Genomic DNA, 20,123 nt, shown 5'->3' with positions numbered 1-20,123 from the left:
ATTCTAGAAAACAGTACAGTTTGTAATGTAGCACTGTATTTTAAAGAAATACATTGAAACCCAGAAATTAAGATTCACATTCACCCTTTCTTCATTCTTCTTGTCCCCCCCCCCCTTCTATCTGTCTCTGCTGTGGTATATGGATCACCCCTCACACCACTGATTTCCAACCTGCACCTTCATACTCCTCCTCTTCTTCTGCTTCAACCCACTCCATCATTCCTCCACCCAGAGTACAACGCCCGCATCCGGGGCATCTCCAATAGCATGTCCTTCCGGTCTGAACATCATCGTTCCTATTCCTTCTCTGGTTTGTCCCCCTCACAATCCTCCATTTCTCCCTCTGTCTTCCACTCCCTTCTGTTCTCTTTCTACATCTCTGTCGTCTTATTTTGCATTCTGCCTGGCTATTTTTTTTATTTTTTTTATTTATTGTTTTTATTTTTTATCTGGAATAATTAAAAGGTCAATAGCTGAATGTATGCAGGAAAATATAATAAACCTTTAAAGCATTTTGTCAGAATTATTATAGGAGACAGAGTTTGTTTTTGTCATTATTATTGGGATCCCAGCACAAGGTCATCAAGAATAATATCACATTTTGGAGTATAACTTCTAAACCATACTGTATGTTACAGATTATTTCAGTTTTATAGCTCTGTAATCCTTAGGTCAAGCTGAACACAAATTCTATATGATTTTATTACTGTCTATTGAAGTCTTTCACCATATTGGATTTTGGCAAAATTTTGGTACCTATTTTTCTGGGCCTTTTGCACCGAACTGAATTAAAATGGTGTAGGAAGATTCTCTGGAGTCTCAATATCAATAATTATCAAATACATGTTGCTTTTGATTACATGACTATAAATTTTGAATGCAACCAGCTATTATCATAAATGTACACATACTCTATGTAAGGCCCGAATCTGGGGAGGTTTCAGTCATCAAAAACAATGAATGATGTAGGGCATGACCTATTTTAATAAAACAGCTATAATTCTTGAAATAATCCTTAATCTAATGACACTGATATTTGAAGAGTTAAAATTACCAAAAAGTTAAAGTTGCACCCTTCTCACACATGATCTGCATTTGCTTGAAGAACTTAGAACACTTTTCCATGTTCTTTAGGATCACATTCACGTACAGTAACCCCAGATGAAGCCATGCCAACTATGCGCAGACGAACCACAAGTGAAAGCCAGTACCTCAGCAGCCAAAATGACAGTGCAGCCCACAGAGTGTGCTCTCCATTGAAACCTGTATCTCCAGACTTTGCCAACACAATTGCAATGAACCCAGGTGGACAACCTAAGGAGGTACATAATAATGGATGAATTGTGGAGATATGTTTCACTTTGTCATTTCATTTAACATTGTAATGTTTTAAATAAGTTATTGTATAGTGTTTTTACTTCTCTTAGTTGTACGTTGTACTTTAATATTTTGTCATCCTGTATGTTTCCCTTTCAGAAAACAGTGCATAGCTACAGGGAGGCCTTTGAGGAGATGGAATCAGCTCCTTTTAGTCCTACCCGCAGTAGTGGTGGTGAGACACATTTCCTGACCCCTACCTTTCCTATATCGTCCACAACCTTACTACAGACGAAGCTAGTGAATAAGACGTATATCTCTTATAGACTTATATTTTCCATTTTTAGCACTTTTGTAGTTCATGTCTATGCACGACTGGTGTTTTTCTTGTGGCTTCTGAGCACTTAAAACTAACAATGAAAGTCTTTTTGTTTAAATAGGCCATTCTGGTCAGGCCGTTCTTTCAGCCATGGGAATGAAGGCACAAAACCCTACAGAAGCTCTAGTACAACAAAGCAGTTCAGGTGAGTACATGTATGGTGCACTGTCCACTTATGTATATTTTCCAATTTACATTTAATAAATAGACTGCATGGTTTATTTACCATTACATGGCCAATAGTGTTCAGAAATTTCCCCTGCCCCACCCCTTTCATCTATCTACAGCGCTAGTTTCTGTCACTGTCCTCCTGCTGTGCATTCCCACCACATTCACACTGTTATTATTCTCTTCCCCTTTTAAAAAACTGTCATTGCTCCTCTTTCTCTTTTTATGCCTGCTGCTGTCAGATTCTGATTCTAGTGATGATATGGAAGGTAAGAGTATTTTTCAAATGACAGTGGAAACCCTTACACTGACATGCTTATTATCTCAAAGAATGTTACACTCTCCTTCCTGCACACATTCACTCCTGTTAACGCCTGAAAACCCTCTTGTTTATGTGAGATTTATTGAAATTGTATTTCAGTATTATAGTGTCAACAATATTTTGCCAGAAGGCTTTGCTCTGTGACTCAAGAAGTTTTTTCCTATTTTTAATTAAATAATAAATCAATGTGGCTAAACCTGCTTCTGAAGGTCTATGTTCCTGCAGAACTCATGATGCATTCAAGTCATGTCGGATAGATCGTATTTACAAATTGAATGCACATGAATGCCACCACAAAGTGGTAATTATGAGTGGGAAACTCATTGTGTTGGGGGTATGTCATATGCAGCATCTGCATTGAGGTTAAATTTGTTGAAATTAATGAAAAATTGAGGTTAAACTCTGCAGGACATTAGCTCTCCAGGAGGAGGGTTGGATAGCCCTTTGGTAGAACAGTTTCAGGACAGCACTAGCAAGTGTTCAGAAAAAAACATAATCCTAATAATCAGCTCCTTCTGACATTGGTATTCTTGGCCTTAAGTCATGACCCTGCTCATTTTTACATTTAGTACGTCATGTGGAATTAAATGATTCCCATCTTTCCGAGGTCAAACATATTGCCTGCCCTCCATTTTAAATTTTGTTGAAAACATACAGTTTTGAACTCATCCTAGAGCTTTCATCACATCATACCCAAATTTGTGTCATATAATGTTGAAGCAGTGGTGGTCAAAAGTAATTTACAGCTTTTTGTTTGTATTTTTATTTATTGATTTATTTATTTATTTGTCTTGTAGAACAACATGGTTTTGTGGCAACAGGAGTCAGAGGAGGGGGATTGATTTCTCCTTTGCAGCATCAATCTTCTCCTGCTTTTGAAAGACCAGTTCCTCCTGCCCATACTTTCAACCCACCTCAACCAGTCATCAATGCTAGTTCTGATAGGTAACTGTTATCTGACCACTGTCCCTTTTTTCAAATTCAAAATATATGTATGTGTCCTCATCTGTTTGGGTGAAATGTATCTGATTAATTTCATATATTCACACTTTCTCCATTTTATGTTGTGCTCTCTAACAGTTTTGGAAGGCAGCCTGCCTTTGCATCATTTCCATCTGAGCCTGTCCGGGCTCCTCTCTTCCCAGACACCTTTACTTACCTTAACCCTGATGAGGCCACTGTTAACATCGTGGGTGTCCATCACGTTCCAGGAAGCCCGAACACACTCCACCGTACAGTTGCCACCAATACACCTCCAAGCCCTGCCCTTCAACGTAGGCTTGGTGGTCCAAGTAGCCCTGCTTTGGGACGACGTCTACCAACAGCCAATGGCGGCAGTGAACCAACCACTCCCAACAGCCCTCTTTTGGGTCGCAGTGGCAAGTTCATTCCGCCAAGCCCTGTGTTAGACCGCCACCACTCACCTGCCCCAGTTGCCTCTAGTCCAGATCACAAAGCCCCACCTAGGGTTCAAGCCACCCCAGATAAGAGACATGGAGCAGAGTCCAGGCAAAGCACCACTTCTACCCCTTCATTTCCCCTAGAGCAATCCTGTAGCCCCTCATTGTTCTTGCCCCTGGACGTAACAGCAGGATCCATTGCAGAGAATTCTAAAAGTGTTCCAACAGAGAGCATAGAAATTAGAAAATCTCCCACTCCTACACAAGGACCTGCGATCGCCTCAATATATGGTAACATAAGAAATTGAAAATAAAATGACTAAATGAAACAGATGTGTGTACTCATTTGATCAACTATTCAGCAAACCATTTGTTCTTTTTCAGCAGATGGACCCCCAGATATAAGAATCAATATCAAATTTGTTCAAGATACATCCAAATTTTGGTACAAACCAGAAATCTCCAGGGAACAAGGTAAGAGATTTGATGACAGTTTTCACACTCGGTTTTCTCTGAATCTGTGTAGAGTGGAGCCAAACCCATCTATCATAGGGCAGGCCGTATTGAGACACTATTTTGAACATAAATGTAGTTGCAGTATTTTGCCTTAGTAAGGATGTATTGATGACTAGTGATGCATTTACTCTTTTATATGTTCCAGCCATTTGTATTCTTAAAGATCGTGAACCAGGAGCATTTGTCATTCGAGACAGTAACTCTTTCAGAGGAGCATATGGCTTGGCCATGAAAGTAGCCTCTCCCCCTCCAACGGTGCAGCAGAACAAGAAAGGTAATATAACTACATGCATTGTGCTAATCATCACTGAAAAGAACTTCATCCTCATTTATCTTTTATTCTTACTTTGAAGTTGGAGACATCACAAATGAGTTGGTACGACACTTCTTGATTGAAACCAGTGCCAAGGGCGTGAGACTTAAGGGTTGCCCAAACGAGCCCTACTTTGGTAAAAACGAATTTCCAGTGGTGATGCTTTTATGATATTCAGTCTGCTGTGTATTGTACTGACTTAAATTGGTACCCTTTGAATAGTAGTCTGCAGTCTTCCACACATTAGCTTGTGTGTGTGCTATAACTTGTCCTTTGTGCATGTATGTGTTTAAGGGTGTCTGTCGGCTCTCGTATATCAACACGCCATCACACCTCTGGCTCTTCCATGCAAGCTTATGATCCCTACAAGAGGTGAGATGTTATTATCACCCATTCCCTGTAGCCCCTGTAATTGACCTCTTCTCAATAGGTGGCATTTTTGTTTGTTTCCCTAATCACTGACTGAACTGTACTTGTCTTCATGTGTGACCTTTCTTTGAACAGATCCAAATGAAGAGGCCTTGGAGCTAGCCACACCAACAAGTTCAACCATGGATTTATTAAAGCAGGGAGCAGGTGAGTGTTTCTTTCACTTCCCTCATTGCTCTTTGTAAATCTTATTTGTCTCCTAATTTCTTGTGAATTTTCAACCTCTTCAGGACCTCCTAAACCTACTGAAGATTTGTATGGTAAATATGGCACATTATTTCCTTGCCGGCATTTGTGTTACTGTTTGCATGCTGATTTTATAGTAACTACTGGCTATGAAAATCAACTACTCACCATGTGCACCTAAAACCAATCCTTAAAATAAGATGATAGCAGCTGACTTGCCTCAAATAATAGCTATGATGTCCTTTTTTCATGTCATTCCTTTTATGTTGGACTGTTTTGGTGTTGTTTGAGATGTAACCTCTATTTAACACTTATTTTATCTCTTTTTCCCAGCATGTAATGTTTTGTACATAAACTCCGTGGATATGGAATCTCTGACTGGTCCTCAGGCTGTGGCCAAAGCCATCACTGAAACGCTTGCTGCCAGATCCTCTCCTACAGCAACCACTGTCCACTTCAAAGTGTCCACACAGGGCATCACACTCACTGACAATCAGAGGAAGTGAGTGGATTTAATATGAATCATTTTTAAATATTTCATAGACAATTGTTAAAGGGACAGTTTAGCCAAAATTGAAAATTACCCCAAGATTTATTCATCCTCAGACCTTTCTGGGTGTATATGACTTTCTTCTTTTAGACGAATACAATCGGGGTTATATTAAACAATGTCCTGGCTCTTCCAAGCTTTATGTCACATGTTCAGTATGTTTTGAGTTTGTTTTCTGTCTCCGCGTGATCCCCCTGACCTAGTTTTTTCCCTCGTGTTTGATTGTTCCCCTGTTTCAGCTGTGTCTGATTAATATCTAGTTTACTCCCGATTATTTAAGCACTGTGTTTCCTAGTGTCTGGCGTCCGGTCTGTATTGTCATTTGCTGTGCTACCCGTTGGTTCCTGTTTACCCTGTGGATTATTAAAGACTCTCATTTGTGTTATCTCCTGTGTCTCCTCTCCTTCGTAGCGTGACACTTTATAATGGGAGTGAATGGGGTTTAAGATTTTGAAGCCCGAAAAACTGCATCCATACATCATAAAAAGTGGTACACATGGCTCTGGAAGGTTAATAAAGGCCTTCTGAAGTGAATTGATGCATTTGTGTAAGAAAAATATCCTTATTTAAAACTGTAATCTCTAGCTTCCGCTAACTGTCCTATGCAAGTTCATGAGAGAGTGGTGTTCTGGCGGAAGAGGAAGAGCCAGGACATCTCCGATTGTATTCATCTAAAAGAAGAAAGTCATATACATCTATGGCTTGAGGGTGTGTAAATCATGTAGTAATTTTCATTTTAGGTTGAACTGTCCCTTTTGGTCAGGGGTCACCAAACTTGATCCTGGAGGGCCTGTGTCCTGCAGAGTTTAGCTCCAACTTGCCTCAACACACCTCCCTGGAAGTTTCAAGTATACCTTGATTAGCTGCTTCAGGTGTGTTTTATTAGGGTTGGAGCTAAACTCTGCAGGACACCGGCCCTCCAGGACTGTGTCTGGTGACCCCTGCTTTAGGTGCTGTCTTGAATCAAGCTTGTGTGATCTTGAAATAACCAAACTTAATTTTCCTTATAGGATTTTTTTCCGTCGTCATTACCCAATCAACATGATCACTTACTGCAATTTGGACCCACAAGACAGAAAGTAAGTATTTTGTTTAGGTATTTAAGTTTACTCATCTGCATGATCCATGTACTACATTGCATCCTTTCAGAAATATAGTTTTACATTAATTTCGATAAGAGCTTCATATCCCATTGTTTTCACAGGTGGAATAAAGCAGAGGGTGGTGTAGTAAAGTGAGTATACCACATTAAATCAATGACAATAATTTTGTTAAATACTCAGAAAAATGACTAATAAGACTTTACTCTGGTTCATAATGCAGATTTTTTGGGTTTGTGGCTCGAAAACAAGGAAGCACGACTGACAATGTGACTCATCTGTTTGCTGAGCTGGAACCAGACCAGCCTGCTTCTACCATTGTCCATTTTGTCTCCAAAGTCATGCTGAACATCCAGAAACCTTGAGTGATCATCTAGCAACCATCTTGGTTTCTCCATGAATCTGAATTTTCTCACCAAAGAGGATTTGATTATACTTATCTCATTTTCCCAGAGTGGATTATTCTTTTTACATACATTATTACTTTCTTTTTGTTGAATAACTCTGGTGGTTGGGCTCTTACTCTTTCTTCTTTGTGAAGATTTGAAAATGATGCTGGTTTTTTGAGTGAAGATCGTGCTGAAAAAATCAGATTAAGAATATGTCAGGGTTAAAGTACTGTAGTAAGTGTAAATGACAGGGATAAAGGTCATCCCTTTGGCCTTCTTTATCAGGAGGCAGGACTTTACAATAAAAAATGCAAATAATATTTAGAGAAAATGCCAATATTGTGATTGAATAACCAAAGGTAGAGTTCATAAAAATAATGTCTGACAATTATTTTATTTTTATTTTGTAAAAAAGAAAAAAGATAAGATCACACAAGTCAAAAACTCCAAATTCTTCTTTCTGTGTCCTCCTGTGAAAAGTATGAAGAAGCCATTTTGCATGTTTGCTTGCAAGAATCACAAGAGTAAGTCATTTTCTCTGAATTCAGAGAACATTAGTTTGCTCTGCTGTTAATCAGAAAAGCATTTTGCAGAACTTAGCTTTTCACTTTAAATAACAGATCAAATCTGTTGAAATAAATGAAAAAAAAAAAAAAAATGTGGTCCAAAAAATGGCAGAAAATCACCTTGCCAAATTGATCACCACGTAAAGACTTGCTACACTTGCCTGCGGACATGGAAATAGCAACCACACTGCAGTCACTGGAAACTTTATGCTGAGATTCTATATCCATATGGATAGTAAAGAACACTGGCTCTACCCACAAATGTCCTGGCTGTGGTAGTAGATGTTTAGCTTTTTCTGAACTGTGCTCAACATCCCATTCACAGCTTTGCCCCAGTCAGTGACAATTATAAGACATTTTGTTGCATACTGTTTGAGTGCATGGGTAGATCCATTTTGTACTTGTCTTTAAAATGTATTATGACAAACCATGACATTTAATGAATATTTATTTTTGTTGCAGTATTACTCATGGGTAACTAATATTTAAAAATAGTGTATAGTCTACAGAAAAAGAAAAAAAAAAACGACTTAAAAGTTAAAAAGAAATTATTTTAGCTAAAATATCAAAATCAGGTTTTGAGAAGCTCTTGATGTAAAATGTATGTTATAGTTTTTGTCTTTATTTGAATGTGTGTTCACTGTGTCACTGTGTTAGGTGATTTAGAATGAAAAGGCATGAATGTGGAAGAAACTGAAAAAAAAAAAAATATTTTAGATTAAAAAAAACACCAGTTAATATATGTATAGAAATTTTCCATGAGTGCTGCCATTATGTGTGTGATTAAAATAGCTCCTGGATTGATATGGATTGTTATTGGTCAAAGAAAGGTCATTTATTTGCTGTTTTCTGTGGAAATGTAAGAGGCAATGTAGCAATATGTTTGCCAAAAGTATATAGAATTTCGTGTAATGCACGTTCCATCCTGTCAATAGGTTGTTAAAATAGGGAGTTCATTCTCTGTTTACCACCATTAAGTGCTTTATAATCATAGATGGGGCAAAAGAGATTGAATATTTAGAAAATAATAATCTAAAGTAACTGACAGGATGAAAAGTGTTTTATTATAGATTTCTCTGTAACAAGAGGCAATGGTGGTACACTTAAACTGTGAGTTAAGTAAGCCATTGGTAGAAAGTCAAAGCAGTTCACCTAAAATGTGTTAGCAGTGCAATATTTACTGTCAGGTTTTACTGTTTTTCAAATGTAAGTTCTGGAGCTGCAACGTGTTCCACTGCTTTAAGGAGAGCGATCATGGATGAAATGAAAGATACTGTGGGGTTTACAGTCAATTTTGTCTATTTTCAAATGGTCAAAAAGGAGCATTTGACAGACCATGTGCAGTTGAAAATAAAAAAAGGAAAAAAATCATAAAGTGAACCATTTGGTAAATGGTAATCATCTTGAAATACATTGAAAGATATGTCCAGGATCTTGTGTTTAAGATCAAGGTCAAGGTCAACTTTATTATCCCCGAAGGGCAATTTGTTTCACAGCCAGCAGTAAATCATATGCAAACAACAAACAAGCACTACAACACACAAAAACAATGACTTGGTATAAAATAGCTGGCAGCTGGTATAAAATAATTTGTAAATCTATTGGTCCTACATAAAGGCAAATAATATCTGCGAGTAGAAGGAAGCAACTTAAAAACATTCTGCAAGGGATGGCATGGGATCATTCATAATTAACTCAGTCTTCTTCAAAGTCCTGACCTTATACAAGTCGTTCAAATAATTTGCTGTCATTCTATGTTATTACAGAGATAATAATCAGTTTGTGGTGCTGTATGAGTTTCTCAGCAGATGGCAGTGTTTCACATTAAGGACCATATTAAGCGACAAACATCAAAACATGGCATTAGATTCAGCAAAGGAGAAAATGTTTTAGTTCCACAGTGATCAATGCAGCCTTAAACAACACAATCTCCATCAACCACCGTCTAATTTAGATTGATTTGTTACACCACAGACTGATTCAACAACAGGTGACTTAATCAGAGCTTAAACAATGACTTCCCTCCATCATGATGCTGAGTGCAAGGACAGCTATGAGAGTCAGATAAGAGTGTGTAGATTCAAATCAGATGAACAGATTTGTAAGTAGCTCAAACTAAATGCCAAAAATATTTTTTCTTTTCTTTATGATTTTCTATTTACAGGCACAAAAAGATAGCTCTCTGCTAGATACCTGGAAAAAAAAATCTGAATTGGCTGACAGTCTAAATTCAGTCACTGATCTCTAAGGCCCTATATTTGTACTCACTGGAAATTTCCATGAAAACTTTCTATGAAAAACATCATTTAGATATCTGAAAATAATTAATATAATTAATTTCTAATTATATTATGGGGAATGCAACATGACATAGTAGAGAGGCCAATAAATTTCCTAATTCAGTATATAATCAAATAAATTGAGAGAGAGATTACTGATGACAGTAAACAAAGTTCTCCATGCTTCTCCATTCTCTATAGCTTGGGTCATTTCTTTTCCAGTCCTGTGCACAAAGAAATGTCCATACAGATATGGTTTTCTGAGTCTGGTGTGGTAGATCTACACTGGCCGACCTGAACCCCATTCACCTTCAGGAACAACTGGACCTCAATGATGCTCGTCTGAATATGAGTATATATCGATTTACCAACATCTGCTCTAATGGTAAGCCTTTCCAGAAGGATGTCAGCTGTTAAAACATAAAAGAGAGGAATACATGGTTTATTTGCCTTCCTTTTGAGATTAATTGTTCAACAAGACACATAAGAAAAATACTGTTTGTTGATGGTAGTCCTATGTGGTTTAGGATTCATTGTCTTGTTAAAGTGTGTGTTGGGAATTGTTTGTGTTCCTAATGTACTGTGCATATTGCTTTAGTATTGTATAATTTCAATGTCATTCATATTTTAATTTTTATTTTCAAATTTTATTTGTTAAATTTCAAGTAAATATAAAGTAATACCAACATTTTCTGTCAGGAGAATGCCTTTTGAAAATTGACAGGTCATATCAGTTTTCACAATTTTGGTAGGTGTTTATCAGTTAGGATACTCCTGAGGAGGGAAAAAAAGAAAGAAAATACAGTGAAAAACTTTCCCTCGCTCTCTCTCCCCCTCCCTCTTTACCTTGAATAATGTTTAAAAAGGGTACAAGGAAAGTTCTTAATGACTGCTTTTTGTAGAAACATTTGAATATATTTGTTATACATCATCTTGGTCATTTCTTATTAGTCATTTGACCCACAAATAATGTGTGCAGACAAGACACTATTCAAATACAAAAACAAAAGTTTTACTGTAAAAGCTATAAAACACAGACTTTGTTTGTGACTCTATGTCTAGTCAACTATGACATTTCAGTCATTTTATTTTTAACATAAAAAGCTTTTTGTTCATTTTATCAAATTAAACTAGCACGTGCTGATTCAGATGAAACACGCTGTCATTCAGAAGTTCCTTCAACAAAATTGTTTTTGTCCTCCTGTAAATATTATATATTCAGACAAAACTTTAGCACATAACTTGTCCTGCACCACAAACCCATGAATGAGGTGTCAGTTCATCGCAGCTTATTGAGGAGAGGTGTGCTATGACATTTTTAAAAGACCAGGTGTATGATGAAAAATCTGCCCGAAAAATTTTATAGATTTAACATTGGCAAGAAAATGCTGAGTTCAGAATGTTATAGAGATTTGTGGGTGGGCTCATTTGACTTGGCCAAGAAAGCAGCCAATATGTAGTGCGATACCAACTTCCTTACTATAACGGAGTGAACAGAGAAATCGTGCAGATCCATATACAAAGCTATTTATTAAAAGATGTGGTCAAAAACAGTCATGGGTCAATAACAACAACAAGTATGGCGTAGGAAAGACAAAGAGTAATCCAAGGACAGACGAGATTAGTCTCCGGCGAACAATATCCAACAGGGCAAGGCAAAGAGAGATAATCCAGGTACACAGCAATAGTCCAGGCAGGGGTAAACAGAGTCCGAATGGCAAGACGAAAGGGTAATCCGAAAAACACAGGCAAGAATCTGAACACGGGAAAACAGGCAAGGCAAGACTATGACTAGACTATGAAAACAAGGACAGGCTCCGTAAAGTAGCTATCAGCTGTAACAGTGATAAACGCTAAACAATACTCGGCAGTTTGAGAAGGATCTGAGTGGGTGTAATATAGTGTGTGTGTGATTGACTGCTGGTGAGTCCAATCAGTGCAAGGGAACATGAGAAATGTAGTCCAGGGTGACGTGTAACAGTCTGTGTGGTGTGAGAGCCAATATGATGGAGGGGTGATCTCTGGTGACAATTGGACGGAAGTCCATGAACCGGATTCGTGACACTTACCATGCCTTAGCAACCAATTACAGCAGCAACAACTTCCATTGAACAAGGGCAAGAGGATATCTCAGGATCAGAACATCATAGAGACAAGGGGGTAGGATGTTTTTGACAAAGGAGTGGTATTTTTGAGTGGCGAGCAACCTGACAAATATCCAGCCATGTCCTAGCAACCATTAAATAAAATTAACTGTCCATAACTCGGCACCGGAACGTCACAGAGATCTGGCTCTTTTGATTTGGTCAAGCATCCAGTCTATTAGTGTCACCCTGGTAACTGTCTAGACCCACTGTATCAACCATATGGCAGCATAAATAAGTCATATTTCATCAGTGGAACATCACACAAACATGAAGATCGGCTCTTTTGATTCAGGAAACCATGAGAAACCAGTCTGCAAGTATTACTCTGATAGGTGCTTAGCTTACACTAGCAAACACCCAGATCAGCTTAGGGTCATGAATAATACCTCAGCACTAGTGTTAAGGTTTGAGTTCTTTTGACTTGAGGCAGTGTATCTTCTTAGCAATTATCTAGCGACTACTTAATTACGTAATTACTTAGCGACTATCTATGGTACCTAACAATAATTAATTCATATTTAATGTCAACTATGTTAATGTTCTTACTTCTGACCATTTGAAGTTCTTTTCTAACCATTTATTAAATATGTGTCTCTAATTCTAAATAATTCTAAGTAGAATGTGCTATAATCACCTCATCATAGCATCATCTAAAATTAAGATTTAATATAATATTACTTAAAACAAATTTAAGTCTTAATATAAAAAAAAAAAAATTAGAAAAGGGACAATGATTAAGTCATTCTATATGTTAATTACTTTGTCTTTCGCTGCATCATTTATTAAATTGAACTGCACCTTTATTCTATGAGGAAATCACTTTCTGTGGAAATCATTTTCATCTATTTAAAATTTGTTTTATCAGTATCATTTTTCTACAACTATTATACATACATACAGTATGAATATCAGACCACACTACTTCAGACCCTAATGGAATGTATGTGGAGAAGGAATCAGAAATGGTACAGATGCTAACATGTCAGAACAGATGCCCTAAATATTACAGTCATGTTCTATTAGTACCTCACTGTACAGCTATCCTGTTATTATGATATTATGAGCACTGGAGGGGAAAGACTGCCATAAAGAACTATAATGGTAAAGAAATTTTAGTAAAGGCGAAGACCAGCAACCAGGAGAATTAACATGAAAATAAATAAATAAATTGGGTCGCTGTGAACAAAGCATGAATTAATTGTTTTGTATTGAATTAATATAATTTGTGATTTCATGATTTCATCTTTAAAACGAGCATTTTTGTGGTAATGACTAGTCGCTAGTCATATTTGTGTTAGTTCAATGAATTAATTTTTTTAATAGGCTACACATATCCCAAAGCAGCTCTACAGGAAAAAAAGAGGGGGTGGGGAGAAAATGATAGTAGATGGTAAAGGAGCCAACACTGTCGGCTTTATGGCCCTGTTATATAAATTCACCTCTTTGAATCATTCATTTGAATAGCTCTACTGTACAGTCCACTAATTCTGATAGTGGAACTCCCCGAGGACAGTCAAGCGATGCGCTCAAAATTTGCATTCACGCCCCTCTTTCTGTCTTACAATGTTTTCAGTGTTTATTGGGCATGCATTACTTCTCCACTGATGCTATTTTTTTAATTCTTATATACTTTTAATTTCAGAGAAGTTATTGAAGTCCACGTGATAAAGATGCGATCTCTTTGGTTTATATTGGGATTATCGTTTTACCTGGTACTTACGGAGAAAGTATCGGAAGCTCAGCGCGCAGGTATCAGAATCGCTTGTTCTTCTTGTGGAAATTTTGCAGTTATAAAATTTCAGTTGAAATTTCATTTGTCCAGCGTCCACTACCATTGTAAATGAATTATTTAACATACTCTCTTTTGTTGTGGGCTTGTGGCGCCAACTTTCTGTGTGAATGTTTTGTTTGAAAGCTAATTATGCACTGCAAATGTGGATAGGTGCAATATTATTCCTCAGTGGTTGACTTGCATGATTTGATTACATGTGTTTAGCCTACATGTATGTTTGCACGTTCTTTACATGGCTGTAGGTAGGTTAGCTCTTTTTTATTTTTTTAATAAAGAAATTAGCTTTTGGTTTGTTCAAAGTTTGATGGAATGTAAAATTCAAGCTTTTTCAGTTTGCATCTTGCATTATAATATGCCCACTTACCACATACCATTCTTAATTCACCTGCAGTCTTTATGATACAGCACATCTGGGCTCTTTCCACTTGCACTGCTACTTAGAGCTTGTGGGAAAATGATGCTCATGTCTTGAATTGATGTAATATACTTGTTTACACATAGTCTATATCATAATAGGTGATTCAGCTCTTGTAGACATTTCCATGGTCTACGACCTACCAAGTGTTATGATAACCCAAGGTTTGGCTAATTGCAGTAGGCTAATGCAGTAGAGCATCTGGAGGAAACGTATGAATGTAGTTAGTAATTTTGTAATTTTGCAATTGACAAGGCATAGTTATTGAAGTGGTCTGTTACATGACCAAGGCTGGAACAGCACATACTTTTCCTACTTTTAATTGATTTTGAATGCTTATGGTCACTTTGAAAACATTAACATGCACAGTATAAAGTGCATAGAATGCATAATATTAGTGTAAATTATTATGTATGTCCATTTCGATGTGTCATATTTAGGTGACAAACGTTGCCATACTTTCAGTATTCTTTTTTTCTTTCAGTTCACTTGAGTCACTTTAGTTTTAATTGTAAAGGAGGGATTGTGCCTCCATATCCTTCTGTTCTGATTCTGATGAATGCTGCATTGTGAATTATATGGAACATTCATTCCATTACCTCACTCTGCCAAAATTCTACTCTTACATCAAGGCATACTTGGTAAAACTTTGTGACAGGATGAGTCAAAATTGATAGTCAGTAGAGAAGACTGTTCAAGGCAAATATTCTGATATATATATGTTTTCAATCTGTTTGTTTTTCGTCAGTTTTGCTAAAAGTGGTTCATAACAAAAACAACTGTTGTAATGCATCCAGCAAAATAAATAATACTTTATAAAAGAATTGAGAATTGATTTGAAGCCAAAAATCAGTATGAGGAAATATATTTTATAATAATATACTTTATATAATACATAAAACAACATATTTTAAATGTATTATTTGCAGACAATATTTGCATTATTTGCAGATAATATTCAACTAGGGAGCTAATTCAGTTTTGTTTGTTTTTTTATAGTAGTTGCAGTTTACACCTTTAAAAATTACCTCTCTTGATAATGAAGCTCTCCTGGGATTATGAGTAGTGTAGTTCTTTCTGGGAATTCAGCAATTAGCATGATTCTTTTTTAATAATTTAAGTTAGATTCATCCTGACCTGTGATGAAAGCATACAGTCTTTTATATTATAATTTAAAAATATTTCAGTAGATTTGACTTAACAGCTTACAGGTTATAGTTTAAAATGAATTTCACTGTGCAGAAAATATAAACTTTTAGTTTTCTATCTCAGCACCCAGGTTCGGGAATACTGTGTTTGATTACCAGCAGATGGTGCACTTTCTAAACCGAGGAGCAAATGCAATATCTCTGACTATCAAAATGTCATCACTTATTGTTTTTGTATTTACAAAAGGTGCTTAAGGCCATTTTCAAATTTTTAAGGTCAGTCTAAGCCCAGCATTTTGTGCAATTATTGTTTTAGACTCAGCACTTTTACAATACAGTGTGCATTCATATCCTTAATTTAGGTTTCCTGTACTGATTTTACTGCTAGGATGTATGCCTGTTTCCTTTGGAGAATCCCTTTTTCAAACAAACACAAAATCTCATGGGTGAAGGTAGCTTTGGTAGAATAAAGAATACGGTCAATACCAAAATCCACTCTGTGTGTAGAGCAAATGTGGTTGTCAGGTATATAAAAAAAAATACATTTGAGTCAAGTAGTTACTTAAAGTAATGCTGGTTCCAAATCTTAGCTTAGCAATCCCTTTAAGGTAATCAAATTCTGTGGTATTAAAGGATCTTTAATACAGTAATTGGCAGCAGTAACTGCCCTTAAAATATTTGTGACTCTTGTCTGTAGAATTACCATCTGTCAGCATGTGTGTGTAGTGTTATTATTAAACATTAAGTGTAATTAGACCATGCTTTGCAGAAAAAAAGGGGTGAGGGGGGGGGATTTATTTTTGCCCCACCACATTCCCATTTACCTATAAGGTAAGGTTTGACAAGCTACTTCTTACTTTGGTTACTTCTTTATGATATGGTCTCCATATTGGTGCCTATTTTGTGCAATATTTCAGTGGAATGCATAAACATAAAGCCTACACAAAACACTTATTACATTTAACAATAACTACAATCACTACAAATATTGGTATAGTATGGATTGTTGATAGATTGTACAGTACATGTCCCTACCGTCACCCAAATCTACACCCATGGAATGCAGTGTTCTTATAAACAGTAAAGGTATTGTGTCTGCATCTGTTTCAGTCACATGACCTTTTCTTCATAGCTGCCATATTTATGACCATCTGTGAAATACATTTTCAATTGTACCAAATCCCATGAATAATTTATACAGATCTGTAGTTAGCACAGCACTGCAGAATCTGACATTTGTTGAAATCTATATTTATTTATTCCAAAATCAATCTACAAACACGTGCTTCATAATCTAAGGATGTGTCTAGTGTTAAATGTAATGTAAAAATCACACAAAAACAAAAGTTTTCAGTTACTGAGGCCAATATAGAAATGCTCTATTCACAGGCAGCCTTGAATAATTCATTCCACAAACGGAAGTGTCCTTTTACTGAGTGCATGTTTTTCAAAAGTATTATTCATTTCTTTATTTGTAAAAAGGAGGAAAGAAATTACTGAGAGTACTTTTAAATAAGTAATGTGCAGTCTTGTCTTCAAGTGTGGTCTCACTGTGTACTCCATAACCCTACGAGAAGCTGTCCAGCTGAACAGGATTATAAGGAAATAAACTCAGTATACGCATAGGCCATTAAGACAGCTGTTCATGTTGCGTTAAGTGTTATTTGATGAGCGTTTACATAATGCCACTATGCCAATATACGTCAATTATGGAACAGCCTATCCAGTGGTTTTCCCAGCATTTATAGATCTGAAGATGGCAATCACAGCTTTGTGTTCATTGGTTAATACGTGCATATTATGATTTTATTATTATTATTATTATTTGTTTTGTATTCCAAGACTTTTTGTGGCTTATAGTGGAGATTTGAAAGTGCCTCTCAAACACAGACACACACGGGTCAGTGTTTGGCATGTGGGCGTCATACAGTATCAAGAAGCTCAGTATTGTTTTACAGTGAATTTTGGAATAGGCTGCTGACCTTCTCTGGCTCTACAAACATTGAGCACTTTATTAATAATACCTCAGAGTGGGATAAACTCATCCAGCACTGGTCTCATGTCTGCCCCCTTGGGTGTTTGTCTGCCCAGCGGATGCCCCTGATCTGATCCTAACATCCTTTTTCATTCCAAGTTTGTGAGAATCAAAGGACGTTAGGGAGGATATTGCGACTGAGTTGCTGAATAGAGTATATCCTTATCCTTTTTGTTCACATGCACTAAGGTTCAACATCATTTAAAAGCCAAGGACTGTGCAAATAATTTAAATTGGAAATATATTCTAAATGAATGTGCTAATCCCAAAACATGCAATTTGATTGTATTTCATGCCAAAAACAGAAGGTGATTTGTTTTAAACTTACATTTCCTGCCACTGTGACTTTGTACCAACAAAAATAGGTTTTTAGCTGCAGAAAATAAATTGTTCTTAAAAAAGACCAGACTTAAAAAATCTGGATTTATGCATGAAATCCCTGATGGCAATTGTATTATTGTTTCCCAGGCCTGTTTCACTGGCCTGTGATTGCAGAGTCAGAGGTGGTCTAAGGTCAAGTCAGGGTTAACAGTGCAAGGATCAAGAACAGTTCACTACATAACCACATATAGTGCTGTAGAAAAAGTCAAGAATTTTTGCATGTGGTCAGATTATGGCATGGAGTGTTGTAGTTAGTAAATAGGTAAGAATAGGTAAAATGGACAAATGTTTGCTACTTTTCATGTTTTTGATTGCTTTGGTTAACAGCTTTAGGACACTTCAAAGTTAAGACATCTGTTATTGAAGCAGAGTTGGGTCATTAACCGACAATCTGAAACATCCAAGCAAGTCTACATCATGATCATAATGGTTAAAAAACAATAAATAAATAAATAAATAAGTTTTGGAATCGCCTAGTCAATATCCAGAATGAAACCCCATTTAAATGCTATGCCAAAACCTGGAATGCATAGTTCATGCACAACCTACAAATTATCTGAAGCAGTTCTGCAGTTAAGAGTGAGCCAACACTCTTAACTGTTTACTTTTATTCATTAATGGATATTGGTTGAAGATTTTGACTGAATATCACTGTGAAAATTAATCTAGATTTTTTTACAGCACTGTAGCTGTATGCTATTGTAGCTGTAAATGTATAATTTTCTCTTGTTTTACTATATTCTTTATTATTACTATCATCAGCAGCATCTCATTGTTTTTATTAGTTTTTATTAGTTTTTACCTTTATTAGTTTTGTATGTAGGCTAATACTTTTCCAACCCGAATTCCGGAAATGTTGGGATGTTTTTTAAATTTGAATAAAATGAAAACGTCTCAGGTTACGCATGTAACCATGGTTCCCTTTCAGTCTTCTTGTGGGGACATGACCATCTCGGAGTTGCATAATGGACTCCGCTATGTCAAACATGATGACGACCCGGCTGCGTTGTCCCCTTCGGGTGTGGTAGCGTTGTCCGAGCCAGACCCAGAGATGACGGCTATGCTTTCCCGGGCCGCCAACAATGTCGGGCTCGTGTGGAATTCTCCACCGCGTCCTGATCCTTCGAGGCTGGATGAGTGGTTTCTCGGTGGGGGTCGCGCTGGTTCTCAGCGCCCCCCCTCCGGTGCCATTCTTCCCAGAAGTGCATGAGGATCTCACAAGATTGTGGAAGGCACCTTTCACTGCCCGAAACAAATCTTGTAGCTCCTCCCCTCTCACCACGCTCGATGGTGGAGCCGCTTTGGGGTACGCGGGCATCCCCTCGGTGGAGCGGTCTGTGGCCATGCACCTGTGTCTCCCCTCATGGGCCTGTAAGTATTGGTCAAGTCTAACTGGCAGTGCTTATAGAGCCTGTGGGCAGGCGGCTTCTGCCCTCCATGCCATGGCGTTACTGCAGGTCCATCAGGCCAAAGCCCTGAAAGACCTGCACGAGGGTGGTCACGACCTGGCGGTTCTACATGAGCTGTGTGAACCTCGCGCTTCGAGTGACGAAGGTGACCGAACAGTCTCTGGGTCGCGCGATGTCCATGCTAGTGGTCCAGGAGCGCCATCTCTGGTTGTGTCTCACTGATATGAAGGAGAAGGTACATATCCTGAATGCTCCCGTGTCACAGACCGGCCTCTTCGGCGACGCTGTCGAGAGCTTTGCCCAGCAGTTCTCGGCGGCACAGAAGCAGACTGAGGCGATTAAGCACATCATGCACCGGAGGAAACCTGCTGCTTCCACCCCAGCGGCAGCCCCTCAGCCTGCTCGTCACCATGGGCGCCCTCCTGCAGGATGCCCAGCCCGTCCAGGCCCCTGCCAAACCTGGCGGCAAGCGCAAGTGCAAGAGGCCCTGAGACGGGCGACCCAGAGATGGAGGAGACTGCTCGTCGGGAGATGACCGCACCACTCCCTCCCCCGGAGGAGGGCCGGGTGGAGAATCTTTTGTTTTGTTTTGTTTTTGTTCCCAAAACATCAATAAAAAAGCGGTTTCCTCAATCTCTGGGTCTCAAGAGGAGGAGACTCTCCTCCTCCTCCTCCTCTCTTGCCAGCAGGCAGCAGTGGGTTGCCCAAGAGCATCCCTCCTGCCCATTCGTGGAACCAGGAAAGGGCGGCAGCACTTCAAATCGTCACACGCCAGGCTGTCACAAGCCTCAAGCCGGGTTCCTGTGTTCCCTCCCACACGAGGAGGAATCAGGTGAGTGTTATACTGCACACCCCGACCCCGCCCCCTGCCGTCACAGGCCA

General features: G+C 38.1%; 2 protein-coding genes across 13 annotated transcripts in view; both read left to right on the top strand.

Moving 5' to 3' along the window:
• tns1a (tensin 1a) overlaps positions 1–8,439 on the top strand; it is a 101,917-nt gene extending 93,478 nt beyond the window's left edge. For 8 of the 11 annotated variants that reach the window (XM_058779001.1, XM_058779000.1, XM_058778998.1 and 5 more), the window contains 17 exons: positions 233–310; positions 1,135–1,322; positions 1,477–1,552; positions 1,758–1,841; positions 2,107–2,133; positions 2,984–3,131; positions 3,267–3,877; positions 3,971–4,060; positions 4,248–4,376; positions 4,456–4,551; positions 4,710–4,787; positions 4,920–4,991; positions 5,075–5,104; positions 5,364–5,532; positions 6,591–6,659; positions 6,785–6,814; positions 6,904–8,439. In XM_058779001.1, the coding sequence (XP_058634984.1) occupies positions 233–310; positions 1,135–1,322; positions 1,477–1,552; positions 1,758–1,841; positions 2,107–2,133; positions 2,984–3,131; positions 3,267–3,877; positions 3,971–4,060; positions 4,248–4,376; positions 4,456–4,551; positions 4,710–4,787; positions 4,920–4,991; positions 5,075–5,104; positions 5,364–5,532; positions 6,591–6,659; positions 6,785–6,814; positions 6,904–7,045 (2,117 nt within the window). In that variant the 3' untranslated portion in view covers positions 7,046–8,439. The remainder of the gene's footprint in view (positions 1–232; positions 311–1,134; positions 1,323–1,476; positions 1,553–1,757; positions 1,842–2,106; positions 2,134–2,983; positions 3,132–3,266; positions 3,878–3,970; positions 4,061–4,247; positions 4,377–4,455; positions 4,552–4,709; positions 4,788–4,919; positions 4,992–5,074; positions 5,105–5,363; positions 5,533–6,590; positions 6,660–6,784; positions 6,815–6,903) is intronic. The other 3 variants (XM_058778999.1, XM_058779003.1, XM_058779002.1) reach the window with 3 other exon arrangements.
• A 5,141-nt stretch (positions 8,440–13,580) lies between these two features.
• col18a1b (collagen type XVIII alpha 1 chain b) overlaps positions 13,581–20,123 on the top strand; it is a 48,023-nt gene continuing 41,480 nt past the window's right edge. For both annotated transcript variants that reach the window (XM_058779280.1, XM_058779278.1), the window contains exon 1: positions 13,581–13,810. In XM_058779280.1, coding sequence (XP_058635263.1) covers positions 13,732–13,810 — 79 coding nt within the window. In that variant the 5' untranslated portion in view covers positions 13,581–13,731. The remainder of the gene's footprint in view (positions 13,811–20,123) is intronic.

This window comes from Onychostoma macrolepis, chromosome 06 (assembly GCF_012432095.1).
Source record: "Onychostoma macrolepis isolate SWU-2019 chromosome 06, ASM1243209v1, whole genome shotgun sequence".
NCBI lineage: Eukaryota > Metazoa > Chordata > Actinopteri > Cypriniformes > Cyprinidae > Onychostoma > Onychostoma macrolepis.
Note: the sequence above shows the minus strand (reverse complement) of the source record. Positions and strands in the feature narration are given on the sequence as shown.